Source organism: Garra rufa, chromosome 9 (assembly GCF_049309525.1).
Source record: "Garra rufa chromosome 9, GarRuf1.0, whole genome shotgun sequence".
NCBI classification, from domain to species: Eukaryota; Metazoa; Chordata; class Actinopteri; order Cypriniformes; family Cyprinidae; genus Garra; species Garra rufa.
This window is the reverse complement of record NC_133369.1, coordinates 2,103,316-2,131,298: the sequence shown is the minus strand read 5'-3', so window position 1 is coordinate 2,131,298 and position 27,983 is coordinate 2,103,316. Positions and strand designations below refer to the sequence as shown.

Sequence of the window (27,983 nt, the reverse complement as noted above, 5' to 3'; positions counted from 1 at the left end):
TAACAAAGCAGTCATTGATTTTACTTGACGTTAAATGAGTGAAAGCCATTCGTGCATCACTTAGATTTTCAACTTTATTACATATTATATTATTACATATTTGTGGTATGCATTATATACATTTACATTATATAATCAATTCATTAAATAAACAAAACAAAAATAAATACATAAACTTAGCGAAGAAGGAGGTGTTTCTCCTAACGTTATCTGGAAGTGAGCAAGCATGCTCAGGTTAAGCTGGACAAATAGTTGGTAATCACCTTTGCGTTTTAAAGCTGCTATTTTCGATGAATGTCATTGAAAGGTCTTCCAAGAAGACCATTTCTATCCCGCTTTCCAAGCCAGTAAATCCGTTATATCACGCGGTGTTTTACTAGGTCTGATCCATTCTGTTCCCGTGGGCGATTTTGCCGCCGAACTCCACAACAACAAACGTGCGCGCGCTCAGTAGATAGTCACGTGGAATTAAACGATTTCCAATCAGAAAACGAGCTGACTGAAGACGGAAGCATTGCTCGCGCCATAACATACAAAGTTCTCGTGGTTCACACAGTCTCCACGACTGAATCTAAACATTTTTTTAACCTCACGAACGTTCGGTAAATAAAAGATATCCACATATTATTATCGCAATTTCTTCTTGCACGTCGTCCGCCATTTGTTTGAAGTCACGTTTGTCAGCGCGAGATTTCCCGCGTTTACAGTGATACTGATACACAGTAAGGATAAACAGTTCTAACTCACCATCTTAAAGGTACAAAAGCTTGTGTGTACCTTATTAACTTTATTTAATAATAAGGCATCAATTTGGCCTACTGGTCAACACGTCTAAAGAGGAAACCATCTACTGATGTGTTATTCTTGTTCATAGGCCCTTTACTATCATTACTTATGTTGAACAAAGCACTTACTAATGAATTTGTGAACCTTATTGTAAAGTGTACACTAGTTCAACATTAACTGATGTGTTACTAACATTTGTAGACTCTTCATTAAGATGACTTACCATTAACAAAGCATTTACTAATGAATTTGTGAACCTTATTGTAAAGTGTACACTAGTCCAACATTAACTGATGTTTTACTAACATTTGTAAACTCTTTATTAACATGATTTAGACATACCACTTACAAATAATAAACAAACAAACAAAAAATAGATTTAACAGTTTTGTTCCCATGTGACAGCACACTAACACACACTGAGTAATACACTAATGTAAATATGCACAGCAAGTCTAATTACCAAAAATTAAATAAAACTGTTTACCATTATTGTTCATTATTAGCTCATGTTAACTAATGTTAATTAATAAAGCTGTTAACGTGAATAGATGCGTGTAGGTCAGTGTAAACTAAGATTAACTAATGCTGAAGAGAGTTGTTGTTCACGCTTAGTTCATGTTAACTAATGCATTAACTAACATTAATTAATTCAGTTGTTAACATGAATAAATGCATTAATAAACGTGTAAGTTAACGTTAACTAATGTTAACTAATGCTAAATAGAGTTGTTGTTCATGCTTAGTTCATGTTAACTAATGCAATAACTAATGTTAACTATTTAAGCTGTTAGCATGAATAAATGCATTAATATACGCGTAGGTCAATGTAAACTAATGTTAACTAATGCTAAAGAGAGTTGTTGTTCACGCTTAGTTCATGTTAACTAATGCATTAACTAACATTAATTAATTCAGTTGTTAACATGAATAAATGCATTAATAAACGTGTAAGTTAACGTTAACTAATGTTAACTAATGCTAAAGAGAGTTGTTGTTCACGCTTAGTTCATGTTAACTAATGCAATAACTAACATTAATTAATTCAGTTGTTAACATGAATAAATGCATTAATAAACGTGTAAGTTAACGTTAACTAATGTTAACTAATGCTAAAGAGAGTTGTTGTTCATGCTTAGTTCATGTTAACTAATGCATTAACTAATGCTAATTCATACAACCTTATTGTAAAGTGTTACCGCATTTACTAATATGGTATTAAAATCTTGTTAACATTAGTAGATGCAGTGTGAACTAACATGAACAAACAATGAGCAACTGTATTTCCATTAACTAACGTTAATGAAGATTAGTAAATACAGTAACAAATGTATTGCTCATGGTTAGTTCATGTTAGTTAGTACATTAACAAATGTTTAACTAATGAACCTTATTGTAGAGTGTTACCGTTTAAATAATATAAATGGATTAATGGGTATTAATGTAAGTTATATTTAGTTTTCTTGCATTTTTCAAAAGTTTGATTCTGAATATATCAATGTAGTCAATATAGAGTGAAACTTTATAAAATAAAACGTTTGTCTAATATTGTGTGAACATGAGCTTGTCCTGGCGGAGAGCTGCTGTTTGTCGTTGTGTTCAGAACAAGCAGCATCATGTTCTGTGTGTGCGAGTCTGCTGTTAAACACTTAAAGTCGTCTTTTGTTCGTGTGAGTCTGGATGGCGTGTCCTAACATGTGTGTGTCTGTGTGTGTCTGCAGGTGTTCGCCTTCGACCACTGCTTCTGGTCCATGGACGAGTCCAACGTCCCGAAGTACGCCGGTGAGTCACGCTTTAACACCTTCACACAGAAGCACTCTCTCTGCATCACACCTGAGTGATAATTATGGATTATATTGGGCATTGTGATGCGGAAAACTCGGGAAATGACAGGGACACACGGATGAGCCGTTCCCAACGATCTGCCAGATTTCCCATGCTGGTCCAGACTAGTTCAGACTTGGTACTGGATTTGCTGGTTTACTGTGCTAGTCTTAAGTCTCAGACAATATTTACAAAGCATCTAGTCCAACTAGAAATTATGCCAGTTGTGTCAAAATAAAAAAAACTAAGTAAAATAAAACTTGAACTAAAATTAAAATGAAAGATGTTAAAACAATTAGCAATTCCCAGTTTAATAAAAAAAAATTAAAGGTAAAAAACTAAAAAAAAATTATAAAAAAATAAAAAAATATATATTTAATTGTTGCTTTGACAATTGACTAAAATAAATTAAGTTTAAGTTGGCATGCTAAAATTACTAAAACTGACAAAGAAGTATAGAAAACTATGAAAAGTAACACCTAGATCTACTAAAATTTAAATAAAAATGCATTAAAGTTAATTAGAAAAAATGACAATTAAATTTAAATAAATAAATAGAAATAAATAAACAAAAATTAATAAAAAAATACTGTATAAATTACTATATGTGGCCCTGGACTACAAAACCAGTCATAAGGTAAAATTTTACAAAACTGAGATGTATACATCATATGAAAGCTCAATAAATAAGCTTTCTATTGATGTATGGTTTGTTAGGATAGGACAATATTTGGCTGAGATACGTCTATTTGAAAATCAGGAATCTGAGGGTGCAAAAAAATCAAAATACTGAGAAAATCACCTTTAAAGTTGTCCAAATTAAGTTCTTAACAATGCATATTACTAATCAAAAATTACATTTTGATATATTTATAGTAGGAATTTTACAAAAAATCGTAATGTAACATGATCTTTACTTAATTTCCTAATGATTTTTGGCATAAAAGAAAAATCAAAAATTTTGACCCATGCAATGCATTTTTGGCTATTGCTACAAATATACCCCAGCGACTTAAGACTGGTTTTGTGCTCCAGGGTCACATATGTAATATAAAAATGCTTTATATATTTATACATATTTAATTCTTTCGTCCAATATACAGCTTTTTTTCTTACAAAGCAAAACAAATATCTTTTTTTATGTTTTTGTAATGTTTTATTTATTTATTTAAATTATTAGTCATATTTATTAGATTAATTTATTATCATTTATTATCTTTTTCCCGTTTTTTGTTTTATATAATTAGTTTTTTTTATTTCAGTGTACGTTTCAGTGTTTTATGTGCTTTTGTCATTTTTAATTTTTCAGTTGTAGTTTATTTGTTTTTATTGTTTTTTTAGTTTTAGTTACTATAATAACTTTGCTACACGAAATAGTAAATTTGAAAAAGTTAATTTAATAGTTTTAGTTAACAATAATAACCCTGGTCTGCCTAGCAACTACTCAGAGCAATCAAAGTTTGTGCATCCCAGTTTATGAATTCTCAGCTTTATGAGTTCTCTGTGTTAAATTAAGTGAGAGGAAAATGTAATTGCGCATTGGCCAATTACTGGTTGCTCAAACAGGGTTAATGAGTTGTGACGGTCAACAAAAGATCTCCCGTCTGAAGGGTTTCTGTTCCTGTGCGTTAAATGCATGATCTGCATCAGTGCTCTGTGTGTAAAACGCTGCAGGTCCGGCTTTATTTAGCTCTTCACACAGCTGCCTGATTCACCATGAGCAGAAAAACAGGAGAAGCAGAGCGTGAACGTGCCATGAGGGCCATTCTTACATTCACAGCTGATTTCTGAGGACTTTCTGGGAGGGATTGGCTTTGAAAAGCAATGCAATGAGAAACATGGAGATTTCTTAGAAATAGCACAGGAAATATTCAGTTCTGCTCGTTGTTGTTTTTTTTTTCTTAACTAAAGCTAGTAAAAATAGTTTTTGTTAAAGTTTTATGAATGAAAAATATATTATGAAATGTTGATTTGGCAACTGATTGACAGGGTTGTTTTTTCTTTTTTCTAATTTCAGGGTTTTTTTGTATAAGTTTTAGTGGTTTTATGTGCTTTTGTTATTTTTTTTAATATTTGTATATTATTTTAATATTATATTAATGTTATTTTATTAATATAAAATTGTATTTTATTTATTAAAATATGTTTATATATATATATATATATATATATATATATATATATATATATATACAGTTGCAATCGAAATTATTCAAAAATTTTATTCAAAAATTTGTAAAAGCAACTCAACAAAGGTATCAGTACACTATTAGAGAAATGTATAAATACACATTTGAGTCATTCTGAAAATGGAAGCTGATGAATAATAATTAAAAAAAAATCTAATTGGCTCTAAATGTTCACGTTCAAAATTATTCAACCCCTAAAATTTGGTGCAGAATCTTTTATTCTTTAAAACCGCCAATAAACGCTGCCTGTAAGTGCTTTATTAATACAAAATGTATTATTTTATTCATTAAGTTTTTTAAATATTTATTTTTATTTGTATTATTAGATTTAGTCATTTTAGTACTTCAGCTTATTTTATTTTAAATTGTTTTATATAATATTGTGTTTTGTGTTTAAAAAACTGCCTCTATAGTTTTTATTTATTTATTATTTACTTTTGGTAAAAACAGGAAAAATTATAAATTGCATTTTATTTTTTCCTCACATGAAAGTAATAATAAAAAAAATAGAAATGCATTAAGATAAACTGAAAAGCTGAAATAAAAAAAAGCTATAAAATCTTTATAAAATGAAATAAACTGACGACTAGAAATATAGAAACAAAAATAAATTAAAAAAATAAAATGAAAATATAAAAAAGGCAAATTCATTAATAAACATATCGCTTTATTAATACAAAATGTATTATTTTATTTATTACGTTTTTTAAATATTTATGTTTATTTGTATTATTAGATTTAGTCATTTTAGTACTTCAGCTTATTTTATTTTAAAATGTTTTATATAATATTGTAAACATTTAAAAAACATGTCTCTATAGTTTTTATTTATTTATTATTTACTTTTGGTAAAAACAGGAAAAATTACAAATTGCATTTTATTTTTTCCTCACATGAAAGTAATAATAAAAAAAATAGAAATACATTAAGATAAACTGAAAAACTGAAATAAAAAAAAAAGCTATAAAATCTTTATAAAATGAAATAAACTGACGACTAGAAATATAGAAACAAAAATAAATTAAAAAAATAAAATGAAAATATAAAAAAAGGCAAATTCATTAATAAACATATCAATAAATATTTTTAAAAAAATATATAGTATATAAATAATACTAAAATAGCACTTATTCTGCCTGCGTATGTCTAGTTTGCTTCGCAGTCAGACATTTTTTGGAAGACGTTTCTATTGAAAGTCATAGAAAAGTGTCTTTTCCTTTCTATTCCGTACAGACATCAGAGAGATGATGTTGTGTAATGTGTTTTAATGCTGTGATTGTGATGTTTTGTGTGTTTGTCCTGCAGGTCAGGAGGTGGTCTTCAAGTGCCTCGGGGAGGGAATATTAGAAAACGCCTTTCAAGGATACAACGCCTGCATCTTTGCGTACGGACAGACAGGTAGAGTTACAGATATCTGCTCTTTTGTGATGGAGCTCTGGATGATCGGGACTGAATAGATGCTCATTCTCTGTCATAAGAGCTCCGGTAATTACTCTAAATCAGCCTGCAGGACATTAACAAGTACACAAATGTATTCAAACACCTTTAACCTAGATTTACAGTAGAGTTCAATCTCACTCAAACATGTTCAGGCCTTGTTTCACGTCAAATTATATTGTTAAATCATATTTTGCATGAAGAAAATCCAAACCATTGGTTTTTCTGGCTTTTTTTGTGACAATTAATGCACATTTGTCTTCTCAGATTGTGATTCACCCAAATGTTTTTGAGTTTTTTTGTAATTATTTTCAATGAACATTCTTCCTAGACATGTACAAAAAATGTTAAGTGAATTTTGTCTTAAGTGTTTATACTAAGAGTAGAAAACATTTACATAAAAAATAATAGATGCATAAAAATCTGATTTATTCATTTTTTAAGTATTTGTATATAAAGAGAATTACATTTTACATATTATCTTTATTCTCATTTTAGTTAGAAAATAACTAGACCAAACCATTTTTTTCCTCTTATTTTTTAATAGATTTTTGACTTAATAAATGCATTTTTTTTTTTACAAAAAAAATAAGTGTAAAAGTAAAAAAATAACAATACATTAAAAACTGAAACATAGGAAAAACGTGTATTAATTAATTTATTGATTATTTGTATATAAAGAGAATTACATTTTACATATTATCTTTATTCTCATTTTAGTTAGAAAATAACTAGACCAAACCAGTTTTTTCCTCTTATTTTTTAATAGATTTTTGACTTAATAAATGCATTTTTTTTTACATAAAAAATAAGTGTAAAAGTAAAAAATAACAATACATTAAAAACTGAAACAAAGGAAAAACGTGTATTAATTAATTTATTGATTATTTGTATATAAAGAGAATTACATTTTACATATTATCTTTATTCTCATTTTAGTTAGAAAATAACTAGACCAAACCATTTTTTTCCTCTTATTTTTTTAATAGATTTTTGACTTAATAAATGCATTTTTTTACAAAAAAATAAGTGTAAAAAAAAAAAAACAATACATTAAAAACTGAAACATAGGAAAAACGTGTATTAATTAATTTATTGATTATTTGTATATAAAGAGAATTACATTTTACATATTATCTTTATTCTCATTTTAGTTAGAAAATAACTAGACCAAACCAGTTTTTCCTCTTATTTTTGAATAGATTTTTGACTTAATAAATACATTTTTTTACAAAAAAATAAGTGTAAAAAAACAACAACAATACATTAAAAACTGAAACAAAGGAAAAACGTGTATTAATTAATTTATTGATTATTTGTATATAAAGAGAATTACATTTTACATATTATATTTATTCTCATTTTAGTTAGAAAATAACTAGACCAAACCATTTTTTTTCCTCTTATTTTTTAATAGATTTTTGACTTAATAAATGCATTTTTTTTTTTTACAAAAAAAATAAGTGTAAAAATAAAAAATAACAATACATTAAAAACTGAAACATAGGAAAAACGTGTATTAATTAATTTATTGATTATTTGTATATAAAGAAAAGTACATTTTACATATTATATTTATTCTCATTTTAGTTAGAAAATAACTAGACCAAACCAGTTTTTTCCTCTTATTTTTTTTAATAGATTTTTGACTTAATAAATGCATTTTTTTTTACAAAAAAAATAAGTGTAAAAATAAAAAATAACAATACATTAAAAACTGAAACAAAGGAAAAACGTGTATTAATTAATTTATTGATTATTTGTATATAAAGAGTATTACATTTTACATATTATATTTATTCTCATTTTAGTTAGAAAATAACTAGACCAAACCAGTTTTTTCCTCTTATTTTTTAATAGATTTTTGACTTAATAAATGCATTTTTTTAACAAAAAAAAAAATAAGTGTAAAAGTAAAAAATAACAATACATTAAAAACTGAAACAAAGGAAAAACGTGTATTAATTAATTTATTGATTATTTGTATATAAAGAGTATTACATTTTACATATTATCTTTATTCTCATTTTAGTTAGAAAATAACTAGACCAAACCAGTTTTTTCCTCTTATTTTTTAATAGATTTTTGACTTAATAAATGCATTTTTTTAACAAAAAAAAAAATAAGTGTAAAAGTAAAAAATAACAATACATTAAAAACTGAAACAAAGGAAAAACGTGTATTAATTAATTTATTGATTATTTGTATATAAAGAGAATTACATTTTACATATTATCTTTATTCTCATTTTAGTTAGAAAATAACTAGACCAAACCATTTTTTTCCTCTTATTTTTTTAATAGATTTTTGACTTAATAAATGCATTTTTTTACAAAAAAATAAGTGTAAAAAAAAAAAAACAATACATTAAAAACTGAAACATAGGAAAAACGTGTATTAATTAATTTATTGATTATTTGTATATAAAGAGAATTACATTTTACATATTATCTTTATTCTCATTTTAGTTAGAAAATAACTAGACCAAACCAGTTTTTCCTCTTATTTTTGAATAGATTTTTGACTTAATAAATACATTTTTTTACAAAAAAATAAGTGTAAAAAAACAACAACAATACATTAAAAACTGAAACAAAGGAAAAACGTGTATTAATTAATTTATTGATTATTTGTATATAAAGAGAATTACATTTTACATATTATATTTATTCTCATTTTAGTTAGAAAATAACTAGACCAAACCATTTTTTTTCCTCTTATTTTTTAATAGATTTTTGACTTAATAAATGCATTTTTTTTTTTTACAAAAAAAATAAGTGTAAAAATAAAAAATAACAATACATTAAAAACTGAAACATAGGAAAAACGTGTATTAATTAATTTATTGATTATTTGTATATAAAGAAAAGTACATTTTACATATTATATTTATTCTCATTTTAGTTAGAAAATAACTAGACCAAACCAGTTTTTTCCTCTTATTTTTTTTAATAGATTTTTGACTTAATAAATGCATTTTTTTTTACAAAAAAAATAAGTGTAAAAATAAAAAATAACAATACATTAAAAACTGAAACAAAGGAAAAACGTGTATTAATTAATTTATTGATTATTTGTATATAAAGAGTATTACATTTTACATATTATATTTATTCTCATTTTAGTTAGAAAATAACTAGACCAAACCAGTTTTTTCCTCTTATTTTTTAATAGATTTTTGACTTAATAAATGCATTTTTTTAACAAAAAAAAAAATAAGTGTAAAAGTAAAAAATAACAATACATTAAAAACTGAAACAAAGGAAAAACGTGTATTAATTAATTTATTGATTATTTGTATATAAAGAGTATTACATTTTACATATTATCTTTATTCTCATTTTAGTTAGAAAATAACTAGACCAAACCAGTTTTTTCCTCTTATTTTTTAATAGATTTTTGACTTAATAAATGCATTTTTTTAACAAAAAAAAAAATAAGTGTAAAAGTAAAAAATAACAATACATTAAAAACTGAAACAAAGGAAAAACGTGTATTAATTAATTTATTGATTATTTGTATATAAAGAGAATTACATTTTACATATTATCTTTATTCTCATTTTAGTTAGAAAATAACTAGACCAAACCATTTTTTTCCTCTTATTTTTTTAATAGATTTTTGACTTAATAAATGCATTTTTTTACAAAAAAATAAGTGTAAAAAAAAAAAAACAATACATTAAAAACTGAAACATAGGAAAAACGTGTATTAATTAATTTATTGATTATTTGTATATAAAGAGAATTACATTTTACATATTATCTTTATTCTCATTTTAGTTAGAAAATAACTAGACCAAACCAGTTTTTCCTCTTATTTTTGAATAGATTTTTGACTTAATAAATACATTTTTTTACAAAAAAATAAGTGTAAAAAAACAACAACAATACATTAAAAACTGAAACAAAGGAAAAACGTGTATTAATTAATTTATTGATTATTTGTATATAAAGAGAATTACATTTTACATATTATATTTATTCTCATTTTAGTTAGAAAATAACTAGACCAAACCATTTTTTTTCCTCTTATTTTTTAATAGATTTTTGACTTAATAAATGCATTTTTTTTTTTTACAAAAAAAATAAGTGTAAAAATAAAAAATAACAATACATTAAAAACTGAAACATAGGAAAAACGTGTATTAATTAATTTATTGATTATTTGTATATAAAGAAAAGTACATTTTACATATTATATTTATTCTCATTTTAGTTAGAAAATAACTAGACCAAACCAGTTTTTTCCTCTTATTTTTTTTAATAGATTTTTGACTTAATAAATGCATTTTTTTTTACAAAAAAAATAAGTGTAAAAATAAAAAATAACAATACATTAAAAACTGAAACAAAGGAAAAACGTGTATTAATTAATTTATTGATTATTTGTATATAAAGAGTATTACATTTTACATATTATATTTATTCTCATTTTAGTTAGAAAATAACTAGACCAAACCAGTTTTTTCCTCTTATTTTTTAATAGATTTTTGACTTAATAAATGCATTTTTTTAACAAAAAAAAAATAAGTGTAAAAGTAAAAAATAACAATACATTAAAAACTGAAACAAAGGAAAAACGTGTATTAATTAATTTATTGATTATTTGTATATAAAGAGTATTACATTTTACATATTATCTTTATTCTCATTTTAGTTAGAAAATAACTAGACCAAACCAGTTTTTTCCTCTTATTTTTTAATAGATTTTTGACTTAATAAATGCATTTTTTTAACAAAAAAAAAAATAAGTGTAAAAGTAAAAAATAACAATACATTAAAAACTGAAACAAAGGAAAAACGTGTATTAATTAATTTATTGATTATTTGTATATAAAGAGAATTACATTTTACATATTATCTTTATTCTCATTTTAGTTAGAAAATAACTAGACCAAACCATTTTTTTCCTCTTATTTTTTTAATAGATTTTTGACTTAATAAATGCATTTTTTTACAAAAAAATAAGTGTAAAAAAAAAAAAACAATACATTAAAAACTGAAACATAGGAAAAACGTGTATTAATTAATTTATTGATTATTTGTATATAAAGAGAATTACATTTTACATATTATCTTTATTCTCATTTTAGTTAGAAAATAACTAGACCAAACCAGTTTTTCCTCTTATTTTTGAATAGATTTTTGACTTAATAAATACATTTTTTTACAAAAAAATAAGTGTAAAAAAACAACAACAATACATTAAAAACTGAAACAAAGGAAAAACGTGTATTAATTAATTTATTGATTATTTGTATATAAAGAGAATTACATTTTACATATTATATTTATTCTCATTTTAGTTAGAAAATAACTAGACCAAACCATTTTTTTTCCTCTTATTTTTTAATAGATTTTTGACTTAATAAATGCATTTTTTTTTTTTACAAAAAAAATAAGTGTAAAAATAAAAAATAACAATACATTAAAAACTGAAACATAGGAAAAACGTGTATTAATTAATTTATTGATTATTTGTATATAAAGAAAAGTACATTTTACATATTATATTTATTCTCATTTTAGTTAGAAAATAACTAGACCAAACCAGTTTTTTCCTCTTATTTTTTTTAATAGATTTTTGACTTAATAAATGCATTTTTTTTTACAAAAAAAATAAGTGTAAAAATAAAAAATAACAATACATTAAAAACTGAAACAAAGGAAAAACGTGTATTAATTAATTTATTGATTATTTGTATATAAAGAGTATTACATTTTACATATTATATTTATTCTCATTTTAGTTAGAAAATAACTAGACCAAACCAGTTTTTTCCTCTTATTTTTTAATAGATTTTTGACTTAATAAATGCATTTTTTTAACAAAAAAAAAAATAAGTGTAAAAGTAAAAAATAACAATACATTAAAAACTGAAACAAAGGAAAAACGTGTATTAATTAATTTATTGATTATTTGTATATAAAGAGTATTACATTTTACATATTATCTTTATTCTCATTTTAGTTAGAAAATAACTAGACCAAACCAGTTTTTTCCTCTTATTTTTTAATAGATTTTTGACTTAATAAATGCATTTTTTTAACAAAAAAAAAAATAAGTGTAAAAGTAAAAAATAACAATACATTAAAAACTGAAACAAAGGAAAAACGTGTATTAATTAATTTATTGATTATTTGTATATAAAGAGTATTACATTTTACATATTATCTTTATTCTCATTTTAGTTAGAAAATAACTAGACCAAACCAGTTTTTTCCTCTTATTTTTTAATAGATTTTTGACTTAATAAATGCATTTTTTTAACAAAAAAAAAAATAAGTGTAAAAGTAAAAAATAACAATACATTAAAAACTGAAACAAAGGAAAAACGTGTATTAATTAATTTATTGATTATTTGTATATAAAGAGAATTACATTTTACATATTATCTTTATTCTCATTTTAGTTAGAAAATAACTAGACCAAACCATTTTTTTCCTCTTATTTTTTAAATAGATTTTTGACTTAATAAATGCATTTTGTTTTACATAAAAAATAGGTGTAAAAATAAAAAATAACAATACATTAAAAACTGAAACATAGGAAAAACGTGTATTAATTTATTTATTGATTATTTGTATATAAAGAAAATTACATTTTACATATTATATTTATTCTAACTTAACCAGATTAAACCTGTTTTTTATGCTTGGACTAAAAAAGATCTTTACATAAAATTAATTATTATAAAATAAATAAATAAAGATGCATTTCAGATCTGAAACATAGAACAAACATGCATTAGTTTTTATTTACTGATTATTTGTATATAAAAACAATTACATTTTATTATTTTTCTGCTTTAGTTATAAAATAACCAGATCAAACCTGTTTTTAATGAATGTTTAGACAAAGATCAGTTGTTTTATTTTTTCTTTACCTAAAAACAATTTAAAAAGAAAAGAAAAAAGATGCATTAAAGATCTGAAACATAGGAAAAACATGTATTTTATTTATTTTTTTATTTTTTGTATATAAAGAGAATTACATTTGACATGTTATCTTTATTTTAATGTGATCAGATTAAATCTGATTTCTTTTCATTTTTAATTGTTTTTTTTCTTAAATTCTTAGACTAAGTGTAGAAAAAAGAATTTTAATTTTCTTTACATACAAATCATTTTTAATTATAAATAATAATAAAAGAAAAATAAACACATTTAAGATCTGAAACATAGGAAAAACTTAGTATTTAGTATTAGTTTTTATTTTTATTTACAGATTATTTGTATATAAAAACAATTACATTTTACATTTTCTCATTTTAGTTATTTAGTTTTTTGTTGTTGTTTTAATTGCTTTTTGATTAAATACTTGTTTAGACAAAGATCAGTTTTATTTTTTCTTTACATAAAAAATTTAAAAGTAAATTAATAATATATAATTTTTTCCAATTTTAGTCTAGAACAAAAAGCAATAAACAACAAACAGAAAAAACGTAAATATATGAACAAAAATAAATTTTAATGTATCTGTATTTTTCTTTTATTTTGTCTTCTAAAATTTTATTTTATTAGTTCTTTTAATAATTATTTACATCTCATTTTTATTTTTCTCAATTTGAGTGTCTTCGTTGTATTATTTTTAATTATTTTATATTGCCCAGGCACCACAGCTGAAAATCACCTGTAATAGTAACTGAATGCAAAATTGAATTAAAAGCAGAATACCATTAACAAGTTCAGTATGGCACTTGGTCTGTGGGTAAATATGAATATATTCCTCCGTACAGGAACAGGAAGCGTCTGTGTTTTCAATCACAGTCTGTCCTCCGCAGACGCACCGTATTATTGTCTGTTTCCTCTCGCCTTCCTGTCCTCGTTCACAGGCCGGCGTTTCATCTTCAAACACAAGCTTTACACATTTGCTAGTTGAGATACGTCACCTGTAAGTGTCTTCATGTGACCTGCGTATGATTGTGTTGTTCTGACAGGCTCTGGGAAATCCTTCTCCATGATGGGCAACGGAGATCAGCCGGGCCTGATCCCCAGACTCTGCTGCTCGCTGTTCGAGAGAGTCTCCAGAGACCAGAACGAGACGCAGTCCTTCAAGGTGGAGGTTTCCTACATGGAGATCTACAACGAGAAAGTCCGAGACCTGCTCGATCCCAAAGGGTGAGCCCATTAGTAATACACATCGGGACCAAAATACTCAAAATTGAGTATGACACTTAAACCACTCAAGTCCGAGCCCATTAAAAACTTTATATTTTTTATTCATTTAATTTTAGTTTTAGTCATTTTAGTACTTCAAGTTAAACTAAATAAAAAATTGAATAGTCATTTTAATTTAAATTTATTTACATTTATTTATTTTTTAATTATATATATATATATATATATATATATATATATATATAATTTTTTTTTTTTTTCAATAATTTTGTTCTGCTTTTGTCATTTTTCAAGCTTTTTTTAAATTAATTTTGGTTTTGAGAAATGTTTGAAGTAGTTTACATTTTTTGTTTTTCATTTTAATTTAAATTAAAGTTTTAGCAATTTTGTTGTTGCCATTTTTAACTCTTTTTATTTTAATATTATATTTTTTTATATTTTTATTTTTATTTTTTTATTTTTTTTGTTATGTATCTGTATAGTTTGTATTCATTTTTAGTTTAGTTTTAGTTATTTTACTACATTAGCTAAAAAAGGTTGTTTTTATTTTTTACATTTTAAATTTTAACAAAAGGTTTAGTAATTTTGTTCTGCTTTTGTAATTTTGATCAGTTTTTTAAGCCTTTTTTAAATTAATTTTGGTTTTGAGAAATGTTTGAATTAGTTTTGATTTTTTTTTTTCATTTTAATTTTTAAATTAAAGTTTTAGCAATTTTGTTGTTGCCATTTTTATTTTTTAAACATTTTTTATTTTAATTTAATATTTTAAATATTTGATATTTTTATATATTTTATAATTTAAGTTTCAGCAATTTTGTTGTTGCCATTTTTATTTTTTAAACATTTTTTATTTTAATTTAATATTTTAAATATTTGATATTTTTATATATGTTAAAGTTTTTAGGTTTTAGCAATCTTTTTTATTTTTAGTGTATTTATTTTGTTCTTTTAGTTTGTCATTTTAGTACATCAAGTTAAAGTAAATGAAAATGAGAAATGTTTCGATTTGTTAAAGTTTTTGTCATTTTTATTAGTTTTAGTTTTTTAAATGTCTTTACTTTTTTATTCATTTAATTTGAGTCATTTTAGGACAATAAACTAAATGAAAATGAAAAATGTTTTAGTTATAATTTACATTTGTAGTTTTTATTTGAATTGGTTTTTATTTTATTTTTATATTTTTATTTTTTGTAATTTTTTGTTATGTATCTGTATAGTTTGTATTCATTTTTTGTTTAGTTTTAGTTATTTTACTACATTAGTTAAACAAAAAAGGTTGTTTTTATTTTTTTAATCTTAAATTTTAACAAAAGGTTTAGTAATTTTGTTCTGCTTTTGTAATTTTGATCAGTTTTTTAAGCCTTTTTTAATTAATTTTGGTTTTGAGAAATGTTTGAATTAGTTTTTTTTTTTTTTTTTAATTTTTAAATTAAAGTTTTAGCAATTTTGTTGTTGCCATTTTTTAAACTCTTTTTATTTTAATATTTATTTTAAATATTTGATATTTTTATATATTTTATATTTTAAGTTTCAGCAATTTTGTTGTTGCCATTTTTATTTTTTAAACATTTTTTATTTTAATTTAATATTTTAAATATTTGACATTTTTTATATATTTTAAAGTTTTTAGGTTTTAGCAATCTTTTTTATTTTTAGTGTATTTATTTTGTTCTTTTAGTTTGTCATTTTAGTACATCAAGTTAAAGTAAATGAAAATGAGAAATGTTTCGATTTGTTAAAGTTTTTGTCATTTTTATTAGTTTTAGTTTTTTAAATGTCTTTACTTTTTTATTCATTTAATTTGAGTCATTTTAGGACAATAAACTAAATGAAAATGAAAAATGTTTTAGTTATAATTTACTATTGTAGTTTTTATTTGAATTGGTTTTTATTTTATTTTTATATTTTTATTTTTTGTAATTTTTTGTTATGTATCTGTATAGTTTGTATTCATTTTTAGTTTAGTTTTAGTTATTTTACTACATTAGTTAAACAAAAAAGGTTGTTTTTATTTTTTATATTTTTAATTTTAACAAAGGGTTTAGTAATTTTGTTCTGCTTTTGTAATTTTGATCAGTTTTTTAAGCCTTTTTTAATTAATTTTGGTTTTGAGAAATGTTTGAATTAGTTTTGATTTTTTTTTTTTTTTTTTTAATTAAAGTTTTAGCAATTTTGTTGTTGCCATTTTTTAAACTCTTTTTATTTTAATATTATATTTTAAATGTTTGATATTTTTATATATTTTATAATTTAAGTTTCAGCAATTTTGTTGTTGCCATTTTTATTTTTTAAACATTTTTTATTTTAATTTAATATTTTAAATATTTGATATTTTTTATATATTTTTAAGTTTTTAGGTTTTAGCAATCTTTTTTTATTTTTAGTGTATTTATTTTGCTCTTTTAGTTTGTCATTTTAGTACATCAAGTTAAAGTAAATGAAAATGAGAAATGTTTCGATTTGTTAAAGTTTTTGTCATTTTTATTAGTTTTAGTTTTTTAAATGTCTTTACTTTTTTATTCATTTAATTTGAGTCATTTTAGGACAATAAACTAAATGAAAATGAAAAATGTTTTAGTTATAATTTACTATTGTAGTTTTTATTTGAATTGGTTTTTATTTTTATTTATTTTTTTTGTAATTTTTTGTTATGTATCTGTATAGTTTGTATTCATTTTTAGTTTAGTTTAAGTTATTTTACTACATTAGTTAAACAAAAAAAATATATATTTTTAATTTTAACAAAAGGTTTAGTAATTTTGTTCTGCTTTTGTAATTTTGATAAGTTTTTTAAGCCTCTTTTAATTAATTTTGGTGTTGAGAAATGTTTAAATGAGTTTAGATTTTTTTTTTCATTGTAATTTTTCTTAAAGTTTTAGCAATTTTGTTGTTGACATTTTTTAAATACATGAGCCGATTCGTAATACACCTTAGGACCAAAATGCACTTGATACGCCTCTAAATGAGCCTCCAAACATCTTATATCTTTCAAGAAACGTTTATTTGTTCATCACTCAGTCATTATTGGATTGCATTGCATTATATGTTTGGATCCTTTCAATCTCATCTTATCTAAGACCTTATTGGAGATACAGAGTAACCACTGATATTCATATCATTTTATATCAGTATCTGCTGTACTGAAATAAAGATCTCATTGATTTACATTACAAACAGCAGAATCACTATGACTCTGTTCCCTCGTTGCGTTTGTGAATCTGTAGGCTGTAAAGGTTCACAGTCTGCAGTCATTGATCTGTCGTTCTCGTCCTCTCCTGCCCTTTGAAAACAGATGCATGGAGCTCATCTGCACCACCTAGTGAGAGTTTACTCTCTTGTGCTTGTTTTCACTGGTTATCACATGCTGCATTTTCACACTCAGATGGGCTGGCACTTTCACTTATTTTCTCATTTTCTATTTTTTATGACTTTTTAATGTTAATTTTATTATTTAGTTTTTAATTTTCACACTCAGCTGGGATGGCACTTTCACTTAAATTTCATCACTTACTGTTTTGGCATTAAAATATATATATTTACATTAAAATCTACATATTATTTCTTCTTCTTTTAAATATATATATATATAAACGTCTAAATGTATTTTTGTTTTTTATGTATTATTTATTGATAAAATTGATCATTACAATTAATTAAATAATCTAATTTTGTAATTTTTTAATTTTCTATGTTTGACTTTTAAATGTTAATTTTGTTATTTAGTATTTAGTGTTGTATTTTTTTTTTTAATCTGCTAATTTTATACTTTATAGATTCTATACAATTGTATTAATAAATCATATTTATTTTTTATATTTTTACATTTTTAATTGTTTTCTCTTTAAATATATATATATATATTTTAAACGTAATTTAGTTATCATTTAATTAGTAAAGTATTTCATGTCCTGTCCTGCTTTCTTTACATAAAAATAATTGTAAAAAAAAAAGTTTTGAAACATAGGAAAAACATGTACATTAAATTATATTTGATCTTTTTTCTGATTTTAGTTAAACATTTAAGACAAAAAGCCATGAAGAATATATTCTATTAAATAATAAATAAAAATACAAATAATTTAAAATATATAAAAACAAACATGTTTTTCCTTTTTTTACATTATTTTTTAGTATTTTGTATTTATTTCAAAGTATTTTTATTATATATATATATATATATATATATATGTGTGTGTGTGTGTGTGTGTGTGTGTGTGTGTGTGTGTGTGTGTGTGTGTGTGTGTGTGTGTGTGTGTGTGTGTGTGTGTGTGTGTGTGTATGTGTGTAATATGTGAACTTTAATAAAAAAATACAGATTAAACAAACAATTAAAAATTAAAAACTTAAATAACAAATAAAACTAAAAAACAAAATAAACATTCAAAGTCATAAAAACAGTATAAAATTATTGTATTAAATTCAAAAAGATATTTAGCACAAAAATACAAAACAGCTAACTTCATAAAGGCAAGAAACAGAATTAAAAATGTTAAATAAAAATAAAAACATTTTAATTTAACATTTAATTTTTTTATTTTGTTTAAAATCTGTTCAAAAAAAGATCTCTCTGTCTATACTCTGCATTTTCAATTATAACTTTTTAATTTCTTTTTAAAATTAATTTTTTTTTTTTTTTTTTAAATGAAGTTTGTATGTGATAGCTCTGAATCAAAAGCTTTGTTCAAGGCCCAAACAAGAGGATGATTGTGAATCAGTTTCCAAGGAAAATTAATAACATCCTTATAAAACTGCTGATCAATAATGATGTTTTCTCTCTTCATCCATACAGGAGCAGACAGTCTCTGAAGGTCAGAGAGCATAAGGTCCTGGGTCCGTATGTGGACGGTCTGTCTCAGCTGGCTGTGATGAGCTTTGAGGTAAACAAACCAAACTACTTCATAATTAGAAATGTGTTTGCTGTCCAGATTGGCTCATTTTCACTGGCTGTCTGCGCTTACAGTGAACTCTTAGTTTGTTTGCAGTGATTCAGTTGCATTTTTTCTCTCATTTGCACCTCCTGCAGGACATTGAGTCTCTGATGTCGGAGGGGAATAAATCACGCACAGTAGCCGCCACCAACATGAACGAGGAGAGCAGCCGATCGCACGCCGTCTTCAGTGTCATCGTCACACAAACGCTGTATGACCTGAAGTCTGGGGTCAGTGCTGCGCCACTATCAGGGATTTCATATTGAACTGTCAGCAACTGAACTACTGTGTGCAAACTATTTCCAATATAGTGAATTAAGATACAAACTCCTAGCCTGGAAAAAATCCAGACCCTAATCTATTAAGATTAAGGGCAGAGGTGGGTAGAGTACCCAAAATCTGTACTCAAGTAAAAGTACAAGTACTTATGGAAATATTTACTCAAGTATGAGTAAAAGTAACAATCTTAATGGTTACTTGAGTAAGAGTAAAAAAAGTATCCGATGGAAAAAGTACTCAAGTAGCTAGTTACTAGTTACTTCTGATCTGATTGATATGAAGTGAAAACCCTGAATTTCTGTTTGGAAAGCTTCCGCACACCTCTCCTTGAAAACATAGGCTGAGGTAAGGTGTTTATATATATATATATATATATATATATATATATATATATATACAGGGCTCGCAAAATTTCTGGTAGCGCTTCGGGCAGGTACTCTTCAGATTTTGGTAGCCCGAAAATTAATTTAACTAGCCCAAATAAAAAAAAGACCTTTTTTTTAATATAGAAAAGCAGATAGGAGTCTAATCAAAAATGTTTTTAATACACAAATATAAACAAATATCAAGGAAGTAATTTTATTTCATTATATTTATTTCATTTAGTGTATCTGCTGAATTTTTTAATATTAATTTAAAGCAATTCATAACCATTTTTTAAGATCTGCAAAAGTAAAATAAACAGTAATGGGATTGGACAATGTAACGTAGAATATTAAGCCATAAAATGGCATGATTTAAAATTCAGATACAGTTTCACACAAAAACAAAATATGTTACATTATATGGCATTTCATCCTGTATAACATTAAAAGGGATAATTTGAGTATATAATTTTTTTTTATTTAAAACATAAATATTACTGTACTTGTTAAGATTTTTAGAAGGCACCTTAACTTTTTACATTTACAACTGTGTTTGCTGCATAAAAACATGGGTCGATAATTGCAATCATTTGACCATAAACAGCTGAAAAAATGTATTGGAAATGAAAAATTAACTCTCTGTCACTAGGGGGCGCTTTAGGAGCGCTGAAATACTATGGTTTCCATAGTAACAGCTGTGTACACAGCAGTATTAACGCAGTTTTATCAGACATGAAATGAAAATTCCAACGTCACGTTTCTGAGGACAGTAACAGAATAACGCCATCAAATGTAGCAAAGTAAAAGTAAATTTTTTTCACTATCTTTAAATATACTCTAAAAGTACTAGTTACCCCAAAAATTTACGTCCTTCTTACAAAGGAACGATTCGAGCGCAGTTTCCTGTTCCTCTTTTATATGAAAAGCCAAGTCTAACTCGTTCATTGTAGCGGCCAAAGCCGTTGTTTCAAACAACTGGTGTTCATCTGTAGCCATCTTTCAACGTTTACTAAATGATTCCAGACGTCGCAGCGCTGTCGTCTCACCTCAATATGTTCCTCGGTTTGTGTTGGATGCTATCTTTGGAATGGAAATATTGATATTTTATTTGTAAACATTGTACTTTTTTATGCTAATCTCAGTTAATATCATAAAACTAGTGAGCTGAGCCAGTAGTACTCACAGTGTCGTGTAAACATGGTTGAAGACGTGTAAAGCGGAGGAACAGATGAACTGAATCAATTGAGTGAGTCATTTACGCTGAAACCGCTCCGATTGATTCAAATACGTGAATTCGATCATTCATTTCAAGTGATTCATTAGCAAAAAACAGATCAAAAGAGCCATTGCTTTTCGAATTTCGAAAACAAACTTTTCGAAAAATTCGAATCAGGTAAGTAATATTGCATCGCAAAATGATTCACTGTTTTGAAGCATTCCAATTCGATTTCGTATCGCATTCATTAGATTCAGGTCGGAACGTTTGAGCGGGTTTGTGAACCATATCACAAATTGAATCATATAATTGAGATTGGGACTTTGCTGTGGGTTTGCGAATCATTTGATTCAGATCGGGATTTCAAATCACGTATCACAAATCATTTGATTCAGATCGTAAGTTCAGAGTGCAGATCGCAAATCATTTGATTCAGATCGGGACTTCGGTGGGGGTTTGTGAATCATTTGATTCAGATCAGAACTTCGGATCTGGTTTGCGAGTCATTTCGCGAATTGAATTCTCAAATTGAATCGAATCATTAATAATTTAGTTTGGGACTTCGGTGTGGGTTCACTAATCATTTGATTCAGATTGGGACTTCGGAGCATGGATTGGGAATCATTTGATTCAGATGGGGACTTTGGTGTGGGTTCACGAATCATTTGATTCAGATCGGGACTTTGGTGTGGGTTCACGAATCATTTGATTCAGATGGGGACTTCGGTGTGGGTTTGTGAATCATTTGATTCAGATCGGGACTTCGGAGCATGGATTGGGAATCATTTGATTCAGATCGGGACTTTGGTGTGGGTTCACGAATCATTTGATTCAGATCGGGACTTTGGTGTGGGTTCACGAATCATTTGATTCAGATCGGGACTTTGGTGTGGGTTCACGAATCATTTGATTCAGATGGGGACTTCGGTGTGGGTTTGTGAATCATTTGATTCAGATCGGGACTTCGGAGCATGGATTGGGAATCATTTGATTCAGATCGGGACTTTGGTGTGGGTTCACGAATCATTTGATTCAGATCGGGACTTCGGAGTATGGATTGGGAATCATTTGATTCAGATCGGGACTTCGGAGCATGGATTGGGAATCATTTGATTCAGATCGGGACTTCGGAGCATGGATTGGGAATCATTTGATTCAGATCGGGACTTCGGAGCATGGATTGGGAATCATTTGATTCAGATCGGGACTTCGGAGCATGGATTGGGAATCATTTGATTCAGATCGGGACTTCGGAGTATGGATTGGGAATCATTTGATTCAGATGAGGACTTCGGTGTGGGTTTGTGAATCATTTGATTCAGATGGGGACTTCGGTGTGGGTTTGTGAATCATTTGATTCAGATGGGGACTTCGGTGTGGGTTCACGAATCATTTGATTCAGATCGGGACTTCGGAGCATGGATTGGGAATCATTTGATTCAGATGAGGACTTCGGTGTGGGTTTGTGAATCATTTGATTCAGATCGGGACTTCGGAGCATGGATTGGGAATCATTTGATTCAGATCGGGACTTTGGTGTGGGTTCACGAATCATTTGATTCAGATGGGGACTTCGGTGTGGGTTCACGAATCATTTGATTTAGATCGGGACTTCGGAGTATGGATTGGGAATCATTTGATTCAGATCGGGACTTCGGAGCATGGATTGGGAATCATTTGATTCAGATCGGGACTTCGGAGCATGGATTGGGAATCATTTGATTCAGATCGGGACTTCGGAGTATGGATTGGGAATCATTTGATTCAGATGAGGACTTCGGTGTGGGTTTGTGAATCATTTGATTCAGATGGGGACTTCGGTGTGGGTTTGTGAATCATTTGATTCAGATGGGGACTTCGGTGTGGGTTCACGAATCATTTGATTCAGATCGGGACTTCGGAGCATGGATTGGGAATCATTTGATTCAGATGGGGACTTCGGAGCATGGATTGGGAATCATTTGATTCAGATGGGGACTTCGGTGTGGGTTTGTGAATCATTTGATTCACATTGGGAGTTCAGGGTGCAGATCACGAATCATTTGATTCAGATGGGGACTTCGGAGATTGGAAATTTTTGTGAAATTTGGAGTAAGTCATTAATCTGTTGTTTGACCATGTTTAAGAAGAGAACTATTTTTCCAACGCCGCTTATGTTATATTTTTAAGGGTGTAGAATTGAGTAGAGATGCAATGTCATGTTGGGCTGAATTGTGCTGATTTAGGATGTTGTTGATTGTAATGTTTTCTTTTATGTGTGTGTTTGTGAATGCAGAATTCTGGTGAGAAAGTGAGCAAGATCAGTCTGGTGGATCTGGCCGGCAGTGAACGCGTGTCTAAGACTGGAGCCGCTGGAGAGAGACTGAAGGAGGGCAGCAACATCAACAAGTAAGATGACTGCGGTCGATCACCATGTTCAAAGCAAATGAGCTTATAATAATCAAAAAACAAACAATATGTTGGCAGTTGTTATATGCAGTCTGGGAAATTAGTGTAACAGGATAAAAGCTGGCTCTAGGAGCAACTAAATTAATAAATAAAAGAATGGGATCATTACAAACCCACATGAAAAAGTAGAGGAAATTTAAAGACAGCAATAGATGCTTTACGAATAAACTGCATCATGGAAAATAATGACTCCTCTTGTTCAGAGTTTCCCAAACTAGTGATTAATGAAATCATAAAAATGTAAAATGAAAATGAGTAACTGAAAAAAATGAATCACTTATTTGGGAGTAATCAAATCGTAAAAATGTCAAATAAAATAATGATGTTCATGTGGTGTTTTATGTTGTTTCTGTTGTTTTCTGATGTTTGTGTGGTGTTTTATGCCATTTCTTTGGTGTTTTATATTGTTTCTATTGTTTTCTATGATGTTTTTGTGGTGTTTCTTGTTGTTCCCGTGGTGTTTTATTGTGTTTTTTTTGTTTTTTTTTTCAGTTCTTGTGGTATTTTATAATGTTTGTGTGGTGTTTTATGTTGTTTCTTTGGTGTTTTATGTTTTTTCTGTGGTGTTTTGTCTTTTTTGTGGTGTTTTATGTAGTTTCTGTGGTCTTTTATGTCATTTAAGTGGTGTTTTATGTTGTTTCTGTGGTGTTTATGTCATTTATTTGGTGTTTTATGTCATTTCTGTGGTGCTTTCTGATGTTTATGTCGTTTCCTTGGTGTTTTATGATGTTTCTATGGTGTTTTATGTCATTTCTATGGTGTTTTATGTTGTTTCTGTGGTGTTGTATGTCATTTCTGTAGTTTATGTTGTTTTTGTGTTGTTTAGTGAAGTTTCTTTGTTGTTTTATGTTGTTTCTGTGGTGTTTTCTGGTGTTTTTTGTTGTTTCTGTGGTGTTTTCTGGTGTTTTTTGTTGTTTCTGTGGTGTTTTGACATTTCTTTGGTGTTTTATTGTGTTTGTGTGGTGTTTTCTGTTCTTTGAGTGGTGTTTTCTATTGTTTCTGTGGTGTTTACTGAAGTTTCTTTGATTCTTTATGTTGTTTCTTTGGTGTTTAATGATGCTTTTGTGGTGTTCCTTGTTGTTCCCATTGTGTTTTATTGTGTTTATGTAGTGTTTTGTTATTTTGTGGTCTTATGTTCTTTCTGTGGTGTTTTATGTTGTTTCTTTGGTGTTTTATGGTTTTTTTCTGTGGTGTTTTGTGTTTTTTGTGGTGTTATGTAGTTTCTGTGGTCTTTTATGTCATTTCCTTGGTGTTTTATGTTGTTTCTGAGGTGTTTTGTCTTTTTTGTGGTGTTTTCTGTAGTTTCTGTGGTCTTTTATGTCATTTCTGTGGTGCTTTCTGATGTTTTTGTCGTTTCCTTGGTGTTTTATGTTGTTTCTATGGTGTTTTATGTCATTTCTGTGGTGTTTTATGTTGTTTCTGTGGTTTATGTTGTTTCTATGGTGTTTTATGTCATTTCTGTGGTGTTTTCTGGTGTTTTATGTTGTTTCTGTGGTGTTTTGACATTTCTTTGGTGTTTTATTGTGTTTGTGTGGTGTTTTCTGTTCTTTGAGTGGTGTTTTCTGTTGTTTCTGTGGTGTTTAGTGAAGTTTCTTTGATTTTTAATGTTGTTTCTGTGGTGTTTAATGAAGTTTTGTGGTGTTCCTTGTTGTTCCCGTTGTGTTTTATTGTGTTTGTGTAGTGTTTTCTATTGTTTGTGTGGTGTTTTGTTATTTTGTGGTGTTTTATGTTGTTTCTGTGGTGTTTAATGATGTTTGTGTAGTGTTTTATATTATAATTGTGGCGTTTTCTGATATTATATGTAGTTTCTTTGGTGTTTAATGATATTCTTGTGGTGTTTTCTGGTGTTTTTTGTTGTTTCTGTGGTGTTTTGACATTTCTTTGGTGTTTTATTGTGTTTCTGTGGTGTTTTATGTCATTTCTGTGGTGTTTTATGTTGTTTCTGTGGTTTATGTTCTTTCTATGGTGTTTTATGTCATTTCTTTGGTGTTTAATGATGCTTTTGTGGTGTTCCTTGTTGTTCCCATTGTGTTTTATTGTGTTTATGTAGTGTTTTGTTATTTTGTGGTCTTTTATGTTCTTTCTGTGGTGTTTTATGTTGTTTCTTTGGTGTTTTATGGTTTTTTTCTGTGGTGTTTTGTGTTTTTTGTGGTGTTATGTAGTTTCTGTGGTCTTTTATGTCATTTCCTTGGTGTTTTATGTTGTTTCTGAGGTGTTTTGTCTTTTTTGTGGTGTTTTCTGTAGTTTCTGTGGTCTTTTATGTCATTTCCTTGGTGCTTTCTGATGTTTTTGTCGTTTCCTTGGTGTTTTATGTCATTTCTGTGGTGTTTTATGTTGTTTCTGTGGTTTATGTTGTTTCTATGGTGTTTTATGTCATTTCTGTGGTGTTTTCTGGTGTTTTATGTTGTTTCTGTGGTGTTTTCTGGTGTTTTATGTTGTTTCTGTGGTGTTTTGACATTTCTTTGGTGTTTTATTGTGTTTGTGTGGTGTTTTCTGTTCTTTGAGTGGTGTTTTCTGTTGTTTCTGTGGTGTTTAGTGAAGTTTCTTTGATTTTTAATGTTGTTTCTGTGGTGTTTAATGATGCTTTTGTGGTGTTCCTTGTTGTTCCCGTTGTGTTTTATTGTGTTTGTGTAGTGTTTTCTATTGTTTGTGTGGTGTTTTGTTATTTTGTGGTGTTTTATGTTGTTTCTGTGGTGTTTAATGATGTTTGTGTAGTGTTTTATATTATAATTGTGGCGTTTTCTGATATTATATGTAGTTTCTTTGGTGTTTAATGATATTCTTGTGGTGTTTTCTGATCTTTTATGTTGTTTCTTTTGTGTTTTCTGATGTTTCTGTGTTGTTTTCTGATGTTTTAGTTGTTCCTGTGGTGTTTTCTGATGTTTCTGTGGTGTTTTCTGATGTTTTAGTTGTTCCTGTGGTGTTTTCTGATGTTTCTGTGTTGTTTTCTGATGTTTTAGTTGTTCCTGTGGTGTTTTCTGATGTTTCTGTGTTGTTTTCTGATGTTTTAGTTGTTCCTGTGGTGTTTTCTGATGTTCCTGTGGTGTTTTCTGATGTTTCTGTGGTGTTTATTGTCTCCAGGTCTCTGACGACGCTGGGCTGTGTGATCTCGGCTCTCGCTGATCAGTCTGCAGGGAAAGGCAAGAGCAAGTTTGTGCCGTACAGAGACTCAGTGCTGACGTGGCTGCTGAAGGTGAGGATGATCATCAGAGCTCATCAAACACCAATTCAACACACCTAAATGTCCAGAGGAAACTAACTCTAAAACCGACTCTTTTTCAGGACAATCTAGGTGGCAACAGTAAGACGGCGATGATCGCCACCATCAGTCCAGCCGCAGACAACTACGAGGAGACGCTGTCGACACTGCGCTACGCCGACCGTGCAAAGAGAATCGTCAACCACGCCGTGGTTAATGAAGATCCCAACGCCCGCATTATCAGAGAGCTGCGAGAGGAAGTGGAGAAGCTGAAGGTGCAGCTCTCACAGGCTGAGGTGAGCAGAGAATTATGGGAAACTATAATTGGATATCACTGATATCAAAATGGAGAGAGGAATAGACTCAAAGCTGTTAATGGTGATGTTTATGTTCTGTTGGTCAGTCTCTGAAGGCTCCTGAGCTGCAGGAGAAACTCCAGGAGTCTGAGAAACTCATTCAGGAGATGACCGTCACCTGGGAGGAGAAACTACGGAAAACTGAGGAGATCGCTCAGGTGACACACACACACACACACACACACACACACACACACACACACACACACACACACACACACACACACACACACACTCATTTATTGTTTGACACTGATGATTGACAGCTGTCGTCTCGCTGTGATTGGTCTCTGCAGGATCGTCAGAAGCAGCTGGAGAGCATGGGAATCTCTCTGGAGTCATCAGGGATCAAGGTCGGAGAGGACAAGTGCTTCCTGGTCAACCTGAACGCCGATCCGGCTCTCAATGAACTGCTGGTTTACTATCTGAAGGTATGTTGATCATACAGTGAGACGTCATTCGTGAGGCTTGCATCACTGTTATTGTTGCTCATTCATTCCCAATAGACGGTTGCGTCTGGGATGCAAGGATTGCTGATGCTCTTTTATTTTTTTTATGCAATTATTTGTCCATTTTGGAACTGACAAATTAATAGAAACTTTGTATTTAATGTATGCTTTAAAAATGCTATTTTGTTTTTAAAACTTGTTTCATTTCACACGTCATTATTATTTATTTAAATCTATATATATATATATATATATATATATATATATGTATATATATAATATATAACATAACATATAAGTTTTATTACTTATTATATATTATAAAATAAAAAAAAATATATTTATATTATGTAAGAATTATATTTATTAATTTATTTCATGAAT

At 27.5% G+C, this 27,983-nt stretch overlaps 1 protein-coding gene across 1 annotated transcript in view; it reads left to right on the top strand.

The window, feature by feature from the left end:
* Nucleotides 1–2,511: 2,511 nt before the first annotated feature.
* The window catches only part of kif13a (kinesin family member 13A), a 62,537-nt gene continuing 37,065 nt past the window's right edge, over nt 2,512–27,983 (top strand). The window contains exons 1-10 of the mRNA XM_073846911.1: nt 2,512–2,568; nt 6,105–6,197; nt 14,179–14,359; nt 19,149–19,236; nt 19,383–19,517; nt 23,423–23,535; nt 26,677–26,788; nt 26,878–27,090; nt 27,198–27,308; nt 27,447–27,581. Of these exons, the coding sequence (XP_073703012.1) occupies nt 2,538–2,568; nt 6,105–6,197; nt 14,179–14,359; nt 19,149–19,236; nt 19,383–19,517; nt 23,423–23,535; nt 26,677–26,788; nt 26,878–27,090; nt 27,198–27,308; nt 27,447–27,581 (1,212 nt within the window). The 5' untranslated portion in view covers nt 2,512–2,537. The remainder of the gene's footprint in view (nt 2,569–6,104; nt 6,198–14,178; nt 14,360–19,148; nt 19,237–19,382; nt 19,518–23,422; nt 23,536–26,676; nt 26,789–26,877; nt 27,091–27,197; nt 27,309–27,446; nt 27,582–27,983) is intronic.